Source organism: Procambarus clarkii, chromosome 34, assembly GCF_040958095.1.
Source record: "Procambarus clarkii isolate CNS0578487 chromosome 34, FALCON_Pclarkii_2.0, whole genome shotgun sequence".
In the NCBI taxonomy this organism is placed as follows: domain Eukaryota; kingdom Metazoa; phylum Arthropoda; class Malacostraca; order Decapoda; family Cambaridae; genus Procambarus; species Procambarus clarkii.
The window spans coordinates 10043674-10064924 of NC_091183.1; the positions used below are offsets into that span (position 1 = coordinate 10043674).

The 21251-nt window shown below is 38.1% G+C and overlaps 1 protein-coding gene across 1 annotated transcript in view; it reads left to right on the plus strand.

Moving 5' to 3' along the window:
• The window catches only part of LOC123762162 (uncharacterized), a 530605-nt gene that overhangs the window by 286986 nt on the left and 222368 nt on the right, over positions 1–21251 (plus strand). The window contains exon 2 of the mRNA XM_069335633.1: positions 13651–17547. Coding sequence (XP_069191734.1) covers positions 13661–17547 — 3887 coding nt within the window. The 5' untranslated portion in view covers positions 13651–13660. The remainder of the gene's footprint in view (positions 1–13650; positions 17548–21251) is intronic.

The following is a 21251-nucleotide window of genomic DNA, read 5'->3' on the forward strand; positions in this document are numbered from 1 at the left end:
CTTCCAAGAAAAATTTTGGATATTGCAAATACTTATTTTTGGATATTGCAATATCCAAAATGTTTTGGATATTGCAAATACCAATTTCGTATATTTTCGTTATTTCTTCATCCAAAAATTCTGGGATTCAAACTCGCAGGGCTCTGAGAAACATGCCAGAAATAACTGCCAATCTAATCTTATTATGATAGAGTAATAATGAAAATATGCGCACACATTGGTAGGTTTCCTGTACACATTGAAATAAAAACACCTGCTGATTCAATGAATCTTGACGTCTAAGAATGGCAGGAAACAAAATATATATGATGCTGTTATGATTTGTTTTAATTGAGTGTGGCATAAAAGTGAGAACTTTATTACCGTAGGCCAGAGTGTGGTCGTACGTTTCCGATTTCCTAATGGAGAATGTAAAAACCTGATTGGGTTCTCATGTATTACCTCACTCCAACGGAAATATAAGCATTTGCAAAAGCATGGTAAATTTATTTACTGGGTTTTCATGCACGTGCCACCTCTTGGGTGGCATAACCTTCATCAATCATGGTAAATTTGTCTTTGAAAATATAAGGAGTGCTTTGCGAAATGCATCCTGAGGCGTCAGATCATAATAAATTGTGAAAATGAGCTTTGGAGAGTTAATTTTTCAACTTTCCTTGACAGTGAAAACAAATATAAGGAATATTATGAAGATTCGTGTTAGAATCATTAATCTTACCCTTTTGGTCATATGCAACATATTCAAGACATGCACACACACACAGTTGGCCTGATAGTTGAGTGGACAGCGCTCTGAAGTCGTAATCCTAGGGTTCGGGTTCGATCCCGACTGATGGCAGAAACAAAATGGAAAGAGTTTCTTTCACCCTAATGCCCCTGTTACCTAGCAGTACTTAGGTACCTGGGATTAGATAGCTGTTACGGGCTGCTTCCTGGGTGTGTGTGTGTATGATTTTTTTTTTTTAGTAGCTAGTAACAGTTGATTGATTGACAGTTGAGACTCGGGCCGAAAGAGCAGCGCTCAATCCCCAAAAGCACAACTAGGTGAATAAACACACAAACACACACACACACACACACAAATATATATATATCTATACAAATAAAAATGGAAATGTTCGTTTGTTCAAAATCGCTAATCTCCGAAAGTTCTTAACTGATTGCTTTGAAATTTTCACACAACGTTCCATTCGCATCCGGCCAGATTTTTATATACATACTATATAGATGTCACGTCTGTAACGATAAAAAACATGCTTCATCTGAAAAACTGTGATATTTCATGTTTTTTTCATGTGAGAGAAATCTTCAAAACCTCTACCGATTGCTGTGAAATTTTGACACAACGTTGCATTCGAATAGGCGCGTCTTTTTCTATATCTACTATAAACATGCTTTACCTGTGACAGGAAAAAACATGTTTTTTTTTTTAAACAGCGCCATCTGATGGGCATAAGGGCTACACACGCTGTAATCTCCTAATGTTCTTCATTAATTGCTTTGAAATTTTGACACAATGTTGGATTCGAAAAGGCGCGTCTTTTTAAATACCTACTATATAGATGCCACCCCTGTGACAGGTAAAAACAAGCTTTCTGAAAAACAGCGCCATCATAATGATGGCGATGTTTTAATAATATAATAATATTTAATAATAATAATAAATTTAATATATATAATAATAATATATAATATAATAATGAAAAACAGAGCACATAATGGCAACATTCACGTTATACCAAATATGTCACGAATTCCATTTCAATGTTTCCGATTGCATTGATAAATTTTATTTCCATAGATTTCGATATATTTTATTTTTTAGTGAACTATTTTGTGTGACATTGTGTTGGAATTGAGTTGTATTGTTTACCATACCAATCATTTCGTAGATATAAGTTTAGATGCCACACCTGTGACAGGTAAAACTATGATTTTTCTTGAAAAACAGCGCCCTCTGTTGCATAAAAGAGCAATACACATGTTATACTAGATATGTTACAATTCCGTTTCAATGTTTGTGTTTGTGCATAATCGCATATCTCCGAAAATTCTTCCCCGAGTGCTTTGAAATTTTCAAAGAACGTTCCATTCGCATCCGGCCAGGTTTTTATATACATAATATATAGATGTCACATCTGTGACGATAAGAAAAAAATGTACTTTCTCTGAAAAACTGTGTTTTTCATGTAAGGGAAATCTTCGAAACCTCTTTACCGAATTGCTTTGAAATTTTGACACAACTTTGCATTCGAAATGGCGAGTTTTTTTTTATATACGTACAAAATACATACCTCATCTGTGACAGGAAAAAAAAAACATGCTATTTTTTAAAAACAGCACTATCAGTTGAATGTAAGAGCAACACGTGCTGTAATCTCCAAAAGTTCTTCACAGATTGCTTCAAAATTTTGACACAACGTTGCATTCAAATAGGCGCGTCTTATTATATACCTACTATATAGATGTCACCCATGTGACAAGTAAAAACATGCATTTTTGAAAACAGCGCCATCTGTTGCACATAATAGCAACATGCACGCTATACTAAATATGTCACGAATTCCATTTCAATGTTTCCGATTGCATTGATAAATTTTATTTTCATAGATTTCTATTTATTTAATTTTTTATGGAATTATTTTGTGTGACATTGTGTTGGAATTGAGCTGTGTTGTTTACCATATCTTTAATTTCGTAAGTATTGCGTAAGTATAGATGCCACACCAGTGACAGGTAAAACTATGCTTTTCTTGAAAACCAACGCCATCTGTTACCTGTTTGATACCTGGTTGATGGGGTTCTGGGAGTTCTTCTACTCCCCAAGCCCGGCCCGAGGCCAGGCTCGACTTGTGAGAGTTTGGTCCACCAGGCTGTTGCTTGGAGCGGCCCGCAGGCCCACATACCCACCACAGCCCGGTTGGTCCGGCACTCCTTGGAGGAATAAATCCAGTTTCCTCTTGAAAATGTCCACGGTTGTTCCGGCAATATTTCTTATGCTTTCTGGGAGGACGTTGAACAACCGCGGACCTCTGATGTTTATACAGTGTTCTCTGATTGTGCCTATGGCACCTCTGCTCTTCACTGGTTCTATTCTACATTTTCTTCCATGTCGTTCACTCCAGTACGTTGTTATTTTATTGTGTAGATTTGGTACTTGGCCCTCCAGTATCTTCCAGGTGTATATTATTTGATATCTCTCTCGTCTTCTTTCTAGCGAGTACATTTGGAGGGCTTTGAGACGATCCCAATAATTTAGGTGCTTTATTGCGTCTATGCGTGCCGTATATGTTCTCTGTATTCCCTCTATTTCAGCAATCTCTTCTGCTCTGAAGGGGGAAGTGAGTACTGAGCAGTACTCAAGACGGGACAACACAAGTGACTTGAAGAGTACAACCACTGTGTTGGGATCCCTGGATTTGAAAGTTCTCGTAATCCATCCTATCATTTTTCTGGCTGTCGCAATATTTGCTTGGTTATGCTCCTTAAACGTTAGGTCGTCAGACATTATTATTCCTAAATCCTTTACATGCTGTTTTCCTACTATGGGTACATTTGATTGTGTTTTGTACTCTGTATTATGTTTAAGGTCCTCATTTTTACCGTACCTGAGTACCTGGAATTTATCACTGTTAAACATCATGTTATTTTCTGATGCCCAGTCGAAAACTTTATTAATATCAGCTTGAAGTTTTTCAATGTCCTCAGCCGAGGTAATTTTCATACTGATTTTTGTGTCATCTGCAAAGGATGATACGAAGCTGTGACTTGTATTTTTGTCTATATCTGATATGAGAAAAAGGAAAAGCAGCGGTGCAAGGACTGTACCCTGAGGTACTGAGCTTTTCACTGCACTTGGACTAGATTTTATATGGTTGACAGTTACTCGCTGAGTTCTGTTTGACAGAAAACTGAGTATCCAGCGTCCTACTTTACCGGTTATTCCCATTGACTTCATTTTGTGTGCTATCACGCCATGGTCACATTTATCGAAAGCCTTTGCGAAGTCCGTGTATATCACATCAGCATTCCGTTTCTCTTCTAATGCCTCACTGACTTTGTCGTAGTGCTCAAGTAGCTGTGAGAGGCACGATCTTCCCGCTCGAAATCCATGTTGGCCTGGGTTGTGAAGGTCATTGTTCTCCATGAAATTGGTGACCTGACTCCTAATCACTCTCTCAAATACTTTTATGATGTGCGATGTTAGTGCAGCTGGTCTATAATTTTTTGCCAATGCTTTGCTCCCTCCCTTGTGTAGAGGGGCTATGTCTGCTACTTTAAGTGCATCTGGTATCTCCCCCGTGTCCAAGCTCTTCCTCCACACTATACTGAGTGCCTGTGCTACCGGCACTTTGCATTTCTTTATAAATATTGAATTCCATGAGTCTGGACCTGGGGCCGAGTGCATGGGCATGTTTTCAATTTCTCTTTCAAAATTTAGTGCGCTCGTGTTTATATCAGTTATATTTACAGGGGGTTTGAATATCCCGCATAAAGAAATTGTCTGGATCTTCCACCTTCATGTTGTTAATTGGAGTGCTAAACATGTCCTCATACTGCTTTTTTAGGATTTCACTAATTTCTTTGTCATCCTCCGTGTATGAACCTTCACTTGTACGAATAGGTCCAATACTGGCAGTGGTTTTTGCTTTTAATTTCGCATATGAGAAGAAATATTTTGGATTTTTCTTTATTTCCTGAATTGCTTTCTGTTCTAACTGCCTTTCTTTAGTTTCATATGAGTGTTTCAATTTCCGCTCGATTTCTTCAATCTCCCTATTTAAATTATTCCTTCTTTGACGGGAAATTCGTGTCTGCATAAGCAGTTCCGTTATTTTTTTCCTGCGTTTATAGTGTCGTCTGCGTTCTCTTTCTACGTTAGATCTCTTTCTGGCTTTCCTCAAAGGAACATGTTTCAGACAGACTTGATACGCTTCTGAAGTCAGTTTTTCTATTCCTTTTGTAGGACTTGTATTATTTCGAACAGTTCCCCATGGAATGTTTGTAAGTACCCTGTTTATTATCTCCCAGTCTATCCTTTTATTATTAAAATTGAATTTACTGAATAGCCCCTCTCGCTTTATCAACGTTTTAGGTCTATTCTGAGTATTGATGGTCGTTTGCACTTCAATGAGTTTGTGATCTGAGTATGTGGTATCTGATATCGTAATGTCTCTGATAATGTCTTCATTGTTCATAATGACCAGATCTAGAATATTTTCCTTTCTCGTTGGCTCCGATATCTGCTGATTGAGTGAAAATTTGTCACAGAATCTAAGTAGTTCTCTAATCTGTGGTTGGTTAGGTCCTGATAGATTTCCTGGTATAATATTATTGTTTGCTATTTTCCACCTGAGACTAGGCAAGTTGAAGTCACCTAGGAAGATAATATCAGGTATCGGGTTCTCCAAATTATCAAGGCTATTCTCAATTTTGCTTATCTGTTCTGTGAATTCCTCAGCCGTTGCATCTGGCGGTTTGTATATTAGTATAATCACTAAATTTATTTTCTCTATTTTTAATCACAGTACCTCTACCACCTCATTTGTAACGTTTAGGAGCTCCGAGCATACAAGGTCTTCCCTAATATACAGACCCACTCCTCCATGTGACCTAATTTTCCTATCACACCTGTATAGGTTATATCCTGGAATCCAGATCTCACTGTCCAACAATTCCCCTGCATGGGTTTCTGTGAAAGCTCCAAATACTGCATTTGACTCCGTGAGGAGGCCATTTATGAACAGTACTTTGTTGTTTGTTCTTGTTTTCAGTCCTTGTATGTTGGCAAAGATGAATGAGGTTACTCTATTAGTGATAGTTTGAATGGGAGACTTTTTCGGCAAGTCCATGTTGCAAGTAAGAGCAACACACATGCTATACTAAATGTTACAATTATATTTCAATGTTTCTGATTGAATAGATAAATTGAATTTTTCATATATTTTGATTTATTTTCATTTTGATTTAGTTATTTTGTGCGAATTGCGTTGGAATTAAGCTGTGTTGTTTACCAGACCGTTCATTTCGTGAGTACATTTTTTTTTTCATATTTTCATTTAATTTTTTAATTGTTTTTATTATATTTCAGTGATGGGAATATCAGATCACTTGATGTTGCCAATTTTCTGATGGGAACATCAGACCATTTGGGAAGGCATCAGACGAGGGAGTGGGGAATAGCGAGGATGACGAGGAGACGGAAGTGAGAGATAGTGGGAAGGACGAGGGAACAAGAGAGGGGGTAATGGTGGGGAAGGACGGGGGGGACAGGAGAGTTTCGGATGGTAGGGACGAGGGGATGGGGGAATGGGGAATAGTGGGGAGGACAAGGGGACAGTGGAGTGGGGAATAGTTGGGAGGCCGAGGAGACGGGTGAGGGGAGAATGGTGGGGTGGACTGGGGACAGGGAAGGTTGCTGTGGCTCAGCAACGCATGGCCGGGTACTGCTAGTATATATATATATATATATATATATATATATATATATATATATATATATATATATATATATATATATATATATATATATATATATGTCGTACCTAGTAGCCAAAATGCACTTCTCAGGCTACTATGCAAGGCCCAATTTGCTTAATAAGCCAGGTTTTCATGAATTAATTGTTTTTCGAATACCTAACCTACCTAACCTAACCTAACCTAACTTTTTCGGCTACCTAACCTAACCTAACCTATAAAGATAGGTTAGGTTAGGTTAGGTAGGGTTGGTTCGGTTTGGTCATATATCTACGTTAATTTTAACTCCAATAAAAAAAAATTGACCTCATACATAATGAAATGGGTAGCTTTATCATTTCATAAGAAATAAATTAGATAAAATATATTAATTCAGGAAAACTTGGCTCATTAGGCAAATCGGGCCTTGCATAGTAGGCTGAGAAGTGCGTTCTGGCTACTAGGTACGACATATATATATATATATATATATATATATATATATATATATATATATATATATATATATATATATATAGATATATAAATATATATATATATATATATATATCTTATATATATATAGATATATATATATATATATATATATATATATATATATATATATATATATATAGATATATATATAGATATATATATATATATATATATATATATATATATATATATATATATATATATATATATATATATATATATATATATGTCGTACCTAGTAGCCGGAACACACTTCTCAGCCTACTATGCAAGGCCTGATTTGCCTAATAAGCCAAGTTTTCATGAATTAATTGTTTTTCGACTACCTAACCTACCTAACCTAACCTAACCAAACATTTTCGGCTACCTAACCTAACCTAACCTATAAAGATAGGTTAGGTTAGGTTAGGTAGGGTTGGTTAGGTTCGGTCATATGTCTACGTTAATTTTAACTCCAATAAAAAAAATTGACCTCATACATAATGAAATGGGTAGCTTTATCATTCCATAAGAAAAAAAATAGTGAAAATATATTAATTCAGGAAAACTTGGTTTTCATGAATTAATGTTTTTTCGACTACCTAACCTACCTAACCTAACCTAACCTACCTTTTTCGGCTACCTAACCCAACCTAACCTATAAAGATAGGTTAGGTTAGGTTAGGTAGGGTTGGTTAGGTTTGGTCATATATCTACGTTAATTTTAACTACAATAAAACAAAATTGACTTCATACATAATGAAATGGGTAGCTTTATCATTTCATAAGAAAAAAATTAGAGAAAATATAATAATACTGGAAAACTTGGCTTATTAGGCAAATCGAGCCTTGCATAGTAGGCTGAGAAGTGCGTTCTGGCTACTAGGTACGACATATATATATATATATATATATATATATATATATATATATATATATATATATATATATATATATATATATATATATATATATTTCGTACCTAGTAGCCAGAACTCCCTTCTCAGTCTACTATGCAAGGCCCGATTTGCCTAATAAGCCAAGTTTTCCTGAATTAATATATTTTCACTATTTTTTTTCTTATGGAATGATAAAGCTACCCATTTCATTATGTATGAGGTCAATTTTTTTTATTGGAGTTAAAATTAACGTAGACATATGACCGAACCTAACCAACCCTACCTAACCTAACCTAACCTATCTTTATAGGTTAGGTTAGGTTAGGTAGCCGAAAAAGTTAGGTTAGGTTAGGTTAGGTAGTCGAAAAACAATTAATTCATGAAAACTTTGCTTATTAGGCAAATCAGGCCTTGCATAGTAGGCTGAGAAGTGTGTTCCGGCTACTAGGTACGACATATATATATATATATATATATATATATATATATATATATATATATATATATATGTCGTACCTAATAGCCAGAACGCACTTCTCAGCCTACTATTCAAGGCCCGATTTGCCTAATAAGCCAAGTTTTCATGAATTAATGTTTTTTCGTCTACCTAACCTACCTAACCTAACCTAACCTAGCTTTTTTTGGCTACCTAACCTAACCTTATCTATAAATATAGGTTAGGTTAGGTTAGGTAGGGTTGGTTAGGTTCGGTCATATATCTATGTTAATTTTAACTCCAATAAAAAAAAATTGACCTCATACATAGAGAAAAGGGTTGCTTTATCATTTCATAAGAAAAAAAATATAGTAAATATATTAATTCAGGAAAACTTGGCTTATTAGGCAAATCGGGCCTTGAATAGTAGGCTGAGAAGTGAGTTCTGGCTACTAGGTACGACATATATATATATATATATATATATATATATATATATATATATATATATATATATATATATATATATATGTCGTACCTAGTAGCCAGAACGCACTTCTCAGCCTACTATGCAAGGCCCGATTTGCCTAATAAGCCAAGTTTTCATGAATTAATATATTTTCTCTAATTTTTTTCTTATGAAATGATAAAGCTACCAATTTCATTATGTATGAGGTTATTTTTTTTTTATTGGAGTTAAAATTAACGTAGATATATGACCAAACCTAACCAACCTTACCTAACCTAACCTAACCTATCTTTATAGGTTAGGTTAGGTTAGGTGGCCAAAAAAGTTAGGTTAGGTTAGGTTAGATAGGTTAGGTGGTCGAAAAACAATTAATTCATGAAAACTTGGCTTATTAGGCAAATCGGTCCTTGCATAGTAGGCTGAGAAGTGCGTTCTGGCTACTAGGTACGACATATATATATATATATATATATATATATATGTTCTCTTGTTCTCGTGGCGCTCTTGTTCCAGCGCCTCAGTGTTGCGATTCAGTGGGGAAATGCCTGTTGCGTCTTGGGCACTAGTCCAACTTCAGAGGAATTCGAAGAAGTGTTTGACTTGCAACAATGATCGAACCCGTCTGTGACATTCATCAATGTTTCCCATTGTTGTGTTTTTCAAGAGATCCATAACCTTTAAGCACCTTTTTGCATTATTATTTTTGTATCAACCCATGTATATCTTGTAACCATCGAATGCATAATAAAGCACAAAAAATAAAAAAAGGAAGGGGGTGGTAGGAGAAAAGCACACAGAAACTGTATTGGAGGGGATCTAAACATTCCCTCTAATGCGTTATGCGTGGTTTCCTCCGAGGCTATGGGTCCCCCTTCTTCCAGCTAGAGGTGGTACTCCCTTCCTATATATATATATATATATATATATATATATATATATATATATATATATATATATATATATATATATATATATATATATATATATATATATATATGTCGTACCTAGTAGCCAGAACGCACTTCTCAGCCTACTATGCAAGGCCCGATTTGCCTAATAAGCCAAGTTTTCATGAATTAATATATTTTCTCTAATTTTTTTCTTATGAAATTATAAAGCTACCCATTTAATTTTGTATGAGGTAAATTTTTTTTTATTGGAGTTAAAATTAACGTAGATATATGACCGAACCTAACCAACCCTACCTAACCTAACCTAACCTATCTTTATTGGTTAGGTTTGGTTAGGTAGCCGAAAATGTTTGGTTAGGTTAGGTTAGGTAGGTTAGGTAGTCGAAAAATCCTTAGTTCATGAAAACTTGGCTTATTAGGCAAATCGGGCCTTGCATAGTAGGCTGAGAAGTGCGTTCTGGCTACTAGGTACGACATATATATATATATATATATATATATATATATATATATATATATATATATATATATATATATATATATATATATATATATATATATATATATATGTCGTACCTAGTAGCCAGAACGCACTTCTATGCCTACTATTCAAGGCCCGATTTGCCTAATAAGCCAAGTTTTCATGAATTAGTATATTTTCTCTAATTTTTTTCTTATGAAATTATAAAGCTACCCATTTCATTACGTATGACGTCAATTTTTTTTTATTGGAGTTAAAATTAATGTAGATATATGACCGAACCTAACCAACCCTACCTAACCTAACCTAACCTATCTTTATCGGTTAGGTTAGGTTAGGTAGCCGAAAACGTTAGGTTAGGTTAGGTTAGGTAGGTTAGGTAGTCGAAAAACAATTAATTCATGAAAACTTGGCTTATTAGGCAAATCGGGCCTTGAATAGTAGGCATAGAAGTGCGTTCTGGCTACTAGGTACGACATATATATATATATATATATATATATATATATATATATATATATATATATATATATATATATATATATATATATATATATATGTATATATATATATATATATATATATATATATATATATATATATATATATATATATATATGTCGTACCTAGTAGCCAGAACTCACTTTTTGGCCTACTATTCAAGGCCCGATTTGCCTAATAAGCCAAGTTTTCCTGAATTAATATATTTTTTCTAATTTTTTTCTTATGAAATGATAAAGCTACCCATTTCATTATGTATGAGGTCAATTTTTTTTATTGGAGTAAAAATTAACGTAGATATATGACCGAACCTAACCAACCCTACCTAACCTAACCTAACCTATCTTTATAGGTTAGGTTTGGTTAGGTAGCCGAAAAAGTTAGGTTAGGTTAGGTTAGGTAGGTTAGGTAGTCGAAAAACAATTAATTCATGAAAACTTGGCTTATTAGGCAAATCGGGCCTTGCATAGTAGGCTGAGAAGTGCGTTCTGGCTACTAGGTACGACATATATATATATATATATGTCGTACCTAGTAGCCAGAATGCACTTCTCGGCCTACTATGCAAGGCCCGGTTTGCCTAATAAGCCAAGTTTTCCTGAATTACTATATTTTCTCTAATTTTCTTCTTATGAAATGATAAAGCCACCCATTTCATTATGTATGAGGTCATTTTTTTTATTGGAGTTAAAATTAACGTAGATATATGACCGAACCTAACCAACCCTACCTAACCTAACCTAACCTATCTTAATAGGTTAGGTTAGGTTAGGTAGCCGAAAAAGTTAGGTTAAGTTAGGTTAGGTAGGTTAGGTAGTCGAAAAACAATTAGTTCATGAAAACTTGGCTTATTAGGCAAATCGGGCCTTGCATAGTAGGCTGAGAAGTGCGTTCTGGCTACTAGGTACGACATATATATATATATATATATATATATATATATATATATATATATATATATATATATATATATATATATATATATATATATATATATATATATATATATATATATATATGGAGAGAGAACCTCGCATCCTAGGGGTCCAAAACCCGGATTTCCCCGCACTTCGCCCTGATGGCATCACCATATACCCATGGAAGGAGGGTAGACAGTTGGTGTGGGACTACACATGTGTATCCACCCTGGCTGACACCTATGTACACTTCGGAGCTGATCAAGCAGGTGGGGCGGCCAACCACAGGGAAACAGCAAAATCACTCAAGTACAGGCGACTGGAAGGTCAATACCTCTTTGTTCCCATAGCGTCTGAGACGCATGGCCCCTGGGGCAAGAGTGCCTTGGGATTTCTCAAGGAATTGGGTTCCAGGCTCATTGACGTCACCAGAGACCCAAGGGCTTCCAGTTTTTTATTTCAGCGTCTCAGTGTGGCGATCCAGAGGGGAAATGCTTGCTGCGTCCTCGGTTCCTGTCCAGAAGCGGAGGAGCTTCAAGAGATCCATAACCTTTAGGCATTTGTCTTGTATGTTTTGTAACCTTTAAATACACAATAAAGTATATATATATATATATATATATATATATATATATATATAAATATATATATATATATGTGAGGGAAATCTTCGAAACCTCTTTACAGATTGCCTTGAAGTTTTGACACAACATTGCATTTAAATAGGTGGATACAACGTTTAATGCAACGTTGAAATATGCATTTCAATGTTGCGTATTTATATACCTACTATATACATGCCTCACCTGTAACAGGAGAAAATTTTTTTTTTTTTTATTAAACAGCGTCATCTGTTGAACGTAAGAGCAACAAACTCTGGAATCTCCAAAAGTTCCTCTCCAAATGCTTTGAAATTTTGAATCAACATTTGTTCATTTCGAATATACATGTGTTATTATATACCTACTATATAGATGCTACACCTGTGAAAGGTAAAAACATGTTTATCTTGAAAAACAGCGCACTCTGATGCATGTAATAGCAACACACGCTATACAAAATATGATTCCATTTCAATATTTCCGATTGCATTCATAAATTGAATGTTTATAGATTTTGAATTATTTTCGTTTTGAATTAATTATTTTGTGTGACATTGCGTTGTAATTGAGCTGTGTTGTTTACCATACCGTTCATTTCGTGAGAATAAGTATAAATGCCACACCGTTGACATAATTTTTTTTTTTTTTTAAACAGGGTCATCTATTGCACGTATAAGCAACACATGCTATACTAAATATGTTTCGTTTCCATTTCAATCTTTCCAATTTCATTGATAAATTGAATTTTCATAGATTTTGATTGATTTTAATTTTTATTTAATCTTCCGTGACATTGTGTTGGAATTGAGATGTGTTGTTTACCATACCGTTCATTTCGTGAGTATAGTTTTTTTTTTCTTTGTTTTTATTTCGTTTTTGTAACTGTTTTTCTTAAATTTCAGTGATGGGAACATCAGATCTTTTGATGTTCCCAATTTTCTGATGGGAATATCAGATCATTTGGGAATGCATCGAACAAGGGAGTGGGAAATGGTTGGGAGGAAGAGGGGATGGGAGTGGGAAATGGTGGGAATGATGAGGGGACAGAGGAGGGGGTAATCGTGGGGACGACAAGGGGGATGAGGGAGTTGAAGATGGTGGGGACGAGTGGACAGGGAAGTGGGGAATGATTGAGAGTTAGGAATGGTTGGGAGGACGAGGAGACGGGGGAGGGGAAAATGGTGGGGAGGACTGGGAGACAGGAGAAGGTTGCTGTGGTTCAGCAACGCACATACGTTGCTGAACCACAGCAATGCTTGACTGGGTACAGCTAGCATGCATATATATATATATATATATATATATATATATATATATATATATATATATATATATATATATATATATATATATATATATATATATATATATATATATATATATATATATATATATATATATGTGAATGTTGATGAAATTAATACCTTATTAAATATATATATATATATATATATATATATATATACATATATAATTAATTCAAAACCTGTTTCTCTTGCAGGCTGGGCGCGATGGGGACTTCCTGCAAGTCCTTCATCATCGTCTCCGCCAGAGTCTTCCTCATCACCTGCATCGTCCACACTCTTGCCTCACCCTGCCAGGCCTGGCCTCACACCCTCACTGTTCCTCGTGCTCTACACACCTCCTCACACTCCTCATACACACGTGCCAACATACTTTCCTCGTACACAACACCTGCCAACACATACTTCCCCTCCAGCACACTCTCACCACATAACACACCCACCAGTATAAACTTATCACACAAACCAATCACTAGAATTCACTCGTCACCTAATATCAACGAAGACATCAACCCTCGCCACTCACCCCTCTACGCCTGGCCCTACAGCGGTATCAAGCCACGCCTCTCTACCCACCATGCCTGGCCCACCAAGGATGCCATCAATCCCCGTCCCTCTGCTCATCATGCCCACCAGCCCACCAAGGATGCCATCAGTACTCGACCATTCACCCACAACGGCCGCAGCAACTCCGAAATTTGGGCTGAAGATGCTCGGTTCTGGGAAAGAAAGAAACCATTCAATTTAACAAAATTGAGTGGTGACGCAAATTTAGTGTCTGCTGGAAGTGCCCAATCCAGTCCTTGGAAAAAATGGACTAGAAAGCCTGCAAAAGAGTATCTTCTTAACAAAGAAAAAAGTGAAAAGTTGTCGAGCATTTTCAGGCTTGATCAAGATGTTTCTCTTATGAAATTATTAAAAGCAAAGCACGCTCAGTTTGCTGAAGCCAATACAACTCTCAACAGAAGCAGTAAGTTTGGCTCCCTCCCACAGCCTGGGACTAAGACCCTCCCACAGCCCGGGACTAAGACCCTCCCACAGCCTGGGACTAAGAACCTCACACAGCCCGGGACTAAGAATCTCCCACAGCCCGGGACTAAGACCCTCCCACAGCCTGGGACTAAGAACCTCCCACAGCCCGGGACTAAGAACCTCCCACAGCCCGGGACTAAGACCCTCCCACAGCCTGGGACTAAGAACCTCCCACAGCCCGGGACTAAGAACCTCCCACAGCCCGGGACTAAGACCCTCCCACAGCCCGGGACTAAGAACCTCCCACAGCCCGGGACTAAGACCCTCCCACAGCCTGGGACTAAGAACCTCCCACAGCCCGGGACTAAGACCCTCCCACAGCCCGGGACTAAGAACCTCCCACAGCCTGGGACTAAGACCCTCCCACAGCCTGGGACTAAGAACCTCCCACAGCCCGGGACTAAGAACCTCCCACAGCCCGGGACTAAGACCCTCCCACATCCCGGGACAAAGAAGGCCTCCCCCCGACACCCGGAGGCTACTGACACTTGGGTCACACAAAGCAACAACCTACATTATAGGAAGGTACCAAAAGATGGTGAACTACAAAACGTTGAGGGTCGAGTGATGCAGACAGTTGACGTGGCAGAAGACGGTGAAGTGTTAAGAATAACTGACAGTTTGGCTTCTACCGCTGGTCCTTCTCTGGTCACTCCTTTCTCTCCTTGGACTTACCGGGCCGGACTTGTGAACCGCGGGTTGAGACATGTTTTGACACAGTCCAAACACAAAGCACCTACTTTACTGCGTGTAGATGAGTTAATGGTAAACTCAATCAAGAGTTTAGAACTGGAATATTCGAGTAAAGAACATTTAGGTCTGGAATGCTGCAAAACAGACAACCACTTAGAGGTGGAATACATCAGCAAACAACTGTATTTTAAGGAAGGAATGAGTGAACAACAGCGTCATGGGCAACATAGCACTAGTTCAGAGCAGAATCAACAGCAGGAAAACGACAGTCCACAGAACGATCTACATCAGAAAAATGTTAATGCGGAGCAGAATGTTCACAGCGAAGACACAAAAGCAGATCAGGAACACCTGATGAAACACACAGAAGCAGATCAGGATCTCCAAATGAAACACACAAAATCAGATCAGGATATCCAAATGAAACACACTGAAGCAGAGCTATATTTCCATATGAAACACACAAACACCGAGAAACATCTCCAGGTGAAGCACATAAAGGAACTTCAGCAAGAACACATATATGCCGAGCAGGATCTAAAGAATGAATACACTGGCACAGAGACGGCTCTACAGCAGAAAAGTAGCTATTCAGAGCAGAGTACACATCAAAAACAGAACACACAAGGCCATGAGTTACAGCCAGAGCTCACAAGCAATGTTAGTCTCATCTACAAGGCAATGATCGCCCCCAACACAGCCTTGGGCGGCCTTGAGAGTCAGACGGCTCTCTCAAGGATAATGGTAATTGGTAACATAAAAGAGGATAACGTTGAGTTTCATGAACAAATCAATGAACCTTGTCAGGAAAGTTCTGAAAAAAGTAAGAAAAGTCTAACCAGGGAAAAAATAAAAGCTGGTGAATTGGAATTGCTCCTAGAACCAGTATTTAAATCTCATTTGTTAAAAAGATCAATCGACAGCACAAGTAAATCTCGAAGGAAAACAGGCATTTACCGTTTGTTTGATGCTCATAGTCATCCTCTATCTCTCAGTTCAGCTTCTTCCCTGTTAAATGGTGAGGCCACGAATGTAGAGAATGTGATCCAGAGGTTGAGGACCACACCAACACTTCATCTATCTCTACAGGAACAGGAAGAGAGATCAACAACACCTCTTCCTCAGCCACAATGGAACCATGGGGAGAAAGCAGGAGTGATCCATCGACCTACACAACCAAAACAAGGGCAGAGAACCACAGTGCCTATATATCCAAATCAACAGGAACATGTCGAAGTTATCACTACACCTATTTATTCGTTTCAGCAGGAACCAGGACAGAGGACCATAGCGCCTGCTCGTCCAGCCCAACAAGCATTCTCTCAGGACACAATACATCAGCAGTTTGTACATCACATTACAGAAGACCGGCCAGGAAAGAGTTACGATTTCCAAAATTCCCTTCATCTTCATCCTACATCAAAGAGAAAACAAATATTTCAATTCCAAAAAAATATTGAACCTGAGCACAAGGTGAAGGAAGAGGCACAAGCTACAGTGGGATATGCAGATAATACAAGTGATAACGATCATACATATGGGGGAAGAAGTGGAGAAAGGTTAACAAAGAAACAAAACATCGCTCTTGTTTCATCTGGAAGCAACAACGTGTTTTCAAGATCTATATCATCACGGCCTCAAGAATACCTGACCACGGACCCAACAGGCGGCCCCGATAAACATTTCGTGAAACACGTAGGTCGAAGAAAAATTGGAAGCAGCAGAGACGGTAGGGCATCGGTAAAAAAATATCTTGATTATTTGAGACGGAAAAAGAGAAATGTAGTACAGGCAAGCGAAGGACAGTTTGATTCTTCTGTGGTGGCTGGTGAGGGTTCAGGGACACTAGCCTCCTCTTACACCAGCTCTCTTATCCCGCACCACAACAGCTCCCTCAAACACACACATACACTGCAAGTGTTCCACAGTGCTGAGAAAGGGTCCTGGACGACCTTCGCAGCCGGCACCACGAAAGTTATAAAAGATAATAAAACTAATAAAATGGCAGGGAAGATGTCGTCTTTGGAGACCTCGTCTGGTTACACTCAGCTTGGATCGGAAAATCGCTCGTCAGTGGTTAACAAGACAAGCCACTTAGGCACTCCAACCGACATTAATCAAGAGGTTCTGTTCCTTGAAGAACTTTCCATGAGGAACAACGCCAACTTTTCTCTGGTCATTGATGAAGATATGGAAGAGCAAGATTTCAGTTTCCTTCCTCCTGGCTTCGAGAAGATGGACGAGAGTGTGGGATGCAGTTGTTGGGCGACTCACGACGGCGACAGCAACAAGCAGGAGATGGAGTGTCGCTGCCAGGGAGAACATATTGTGCAGCTGCCGGCCAACCTTTCTGCTGACGTCGACAGATTGTAAGTACTCTTATTGTTATAACTGACAATGTTGATTTGACTAATTTTACCATTCAAAACATTACAATTGCAATTTTTGATAATTAGTCATAGAATTCCATCTCTTAGTGTATTGCTATGTTAACCACAAGGGTGACAAGAAGGGAATGTTGACGATTTTTTTTGTCAATTTTACATTTTTTCTACTGTAACAGCATGAAAATATATGCAAAAAAAAAGAGAAAGGAATAGAGCAGATTCCTTTGCTAGCTAAACTGTTATAGAGAATGAACAAATCCACAAGGCTGGATCCGGAGAGGCTGCAGGATCAAAGTAAATTCAGTAGAGTTTCTGGTTGCAGTTCTTTTACCGTGTCGTAGGTCAGTCGATTAAGGTAGCGTCTGAGATGCTCTTGGACGTAAGTTCGAATCTTCGTCACAGACCTTGTGGATTTGTTCATTTGATGCATCACACTTTTGTGATTTCTGTGTGTATTATAGAGAAGTGTTCCGTATTTAGTGTAGAGCTCCTGAATAGTGATAGATGTTGTCTATACATAGTCTACCCTTTACTCAAAATTCTCTACGGTTATCCTTATAAATTATCTACACACATCTGAAAATGAAATGTATATACACTATATATGCACATAATCAACTTGAATTGTGAATATAATATACTTCAATTGTATATGTAATCTACTTCAACTATACAGTACTTACATTAAAATCCAATATAAAGTGTAGTCACATATTCTAATTTCGCTTTCAATGTGATGTACCATCTGCTGTGTATTTAAAGTACCTTCTCCAGTGCACATAATCCATACAATGTCGTCTTACAAGAAATGGTTTCATGCTGTCATCAACACACAGTAACATTGGCTTCCTCAACATTACGTTCTTGTGACTTTCTTCAACAATGTGTTCTTGTGCTTCATTAACACTGCATTCTTGTGATTCATCAACATTGTGTAATTAAAACTTCCCCAACACGGTTCTTATGGCTTCATGAACATGTTGTCTTTGGGGTCTCATAAATGCTTTGTTCCTGGGGTTCCATCAACAGTTCCTTCTTCACTAACACTGGGGCTTCATTATCACAGTGGTCTCGTTCCTACATCACTAATATCGAGCTTCGTCAACACCATGTTTCTGTGGTTTCAGTCACACAATGTTCATGTTTCTTCCTCATCAATGAGTTCCTTTGCTTCATTAACATTGTGGTATTTTTTCTTTACCAATATTGAGTGATTGAAGGACATTATACTCTGTTATTATTGTTTCATCACTAATGTATTTTGGTGGCTTCATCTATACTATGATACTGAGTCTTCAACAACTCAGTGACTTAGGGCCTGAGTAAACACTATGTCTCTGGCTTTGTAAACATTGTGTTTTTATGCATTACCAACACAGTGTTCTTCGTACCTCATCTCATTGTTCCTGTGGCGAGTAGTGTAAAAGAAGACTACGACCGATGGTAGTGTTAATATACTACCAATGTTAAATCAGTTTTTTCAGGGGTCGGTTGAAGTCTCTCCAAAATATCGACTGAAATACGTCATGGGACAGTCGTAGCCGCAGCTTTTTTAAATTACCTAAAGCATGGGTTGGTCGTAGTTGTAGGCTGTTTTTAGCGGTCGAAGCATGGGTTCTGTCGTAGCACCAGCTGTTTTTGTTACCAGACGCATGAGTCAGTCGTAATACCAGCCACTTTTGTTGCCATGATATGGATCGGTTGTAGCACCAGCTGTTTTTAGTTACCCGAGACATGGGTCAGTCGTAGCATACGCCATGTTAAGCAGTTAAGCAGGTCTAAGCATGGGTCGTCATAGTCACCTGTCAATTTTTTAGTAAACTAGGTATGGGTCAATCGTAGCACAAACCGGTTTAGCCGGTCTAGGCATGGGTCGGTCATAGTATGAACCATTTTCAGTTACCCAATGAATGGGTTGGTTGTAGCACAAGCCATGTTTAGCATGTCCAGGCATGGGGCAGACATTAGTGCAAGCTGTTTCTTTGCAACACTGTGGGTCCATCCAAAGAAAGTTCATTTACTCCTAATTTCAATGATTTATTATTTAAATACATTGTTCAGTAATTGCATAATTATTAACATTTACTAAGACTTTTAATTATTCCATTTTCAAACATTGCTTGACGATACACGTAGTGCTGTAAGCAGGGGATGGAAGTTAGGGAAAGGGAAAGGATTTAGGAAAATATGAAGTAGGATTAGGTGGAAATCAGGAAGGACAGGGTAGTGGCCCAACCACTTTGGCTTTGTGAGTGATTATGAAGTGATAAGAGTTGATATGAGAGATGATGGATGAGGCAACGTGATTTTTTTTATAATGATCGATGATTGCTTGCTGCCAATTGCGGCGAGCTGTAGCTGCTGCACAACAGGTGGAGAGATGTTGTTACCTGTGAGGACGGTGTTCCAGTCCTGCAGCTGTTCCTGAAGAGCAGTGCTGTAGTGATGACTGCAGATGTGGGGTTGATAGAGAAGCTTGTAGTTGATATAGATAAAAAATTGTCTTGGTTGGTAGAGGGAATGATGTCAGATGTGGTCTTGTTAGTTCACAGTTCGTGTGTGCTAAGTTTATAATAAATCAGGAGGATCCCATTCTTCATCACGTGGGTTCTTCATCATCTTTGTATTCTAGGCCGTGGGTTAATCCTGTTGTGGATGTACAGCCTGACTTATTGTTGACGAGACATCGTCCTTGTCCTGCGGGGCTGCTCTTGTGTCTCATAGTTAGTGGTGCTATAAACCATAAAGGGGTCGTCTCAAGTTGGTAGGTAGATGCTCTTCATTTTGTATAGCTGTTTTGCTGAGAGGCTGTGGAGGCGGCGATTCAATGATTCCATCATCAATCGGGTGTGGAAACTGTCAGTTCAAATTCTGTCGACGATCGACACACCTGCTTCAACTCTGAGTGCTCTATTCTGAACTAGTTGTATCTTAATATATTTGACTTTTTGTAAGAGCAAGTGTGGTGCATCATGGGTACTCCAGGAGAGGTCGAATGAGGCTTCTGTACAGATGCAGCTTCACATGTTGTGGAGTTTGCCTCAGTCGTTACAGCCGTACCAGTTGTGTTTTAGCTCAGGCTACTTATTAATATGTTTAGTGGAATTTAGCAGTCTCAGTATTTCGTAGCCCAGGATTGTAGTGGAGTTCTGGACCTGTATTAATGTACCGCCAATGTTGATGGTCACGAGTGAACTAGCCCAGCTGCCCACCGATCAGTTGTATCTTGTTGGTGCTTGTCACTGTTTTCCCACTCTTGCTCCCAACTTGCTGTGGCTGCTAGTTCTTCTTTCGCCTTCCTTATGATTGCATCGTGTTTTGTTCGCTGGCCAGCGGACGTCGATGTCACTACATGAATGACATCGTCAGCAAATTGAGTAATAATAGTTATTCTAAATGGGGAGTGGCAAATCATTTACTCAGAAGTTGAAGAGTAGGGGACTGACGCCAGATTCATGAGGAGTTTTTGCTGGCGGTGTAAAAGCTTCTGCTTCTGTGTTGTTAAACATTGGGATTATTGTTCTGTTGCTTACAAAATTGTTAATCAATCTTAGGAGTGTTCAGTTGTGGTGTGATGTGGACTGCGGCTTGAAAAGCAGACCATTATGCCATACACAGTCAAAGGCTTTGTTGACATCTCTGGTTGCAGTTAATGCTGTCTGTCGTTGTTTTCTGATGCTGTTTGC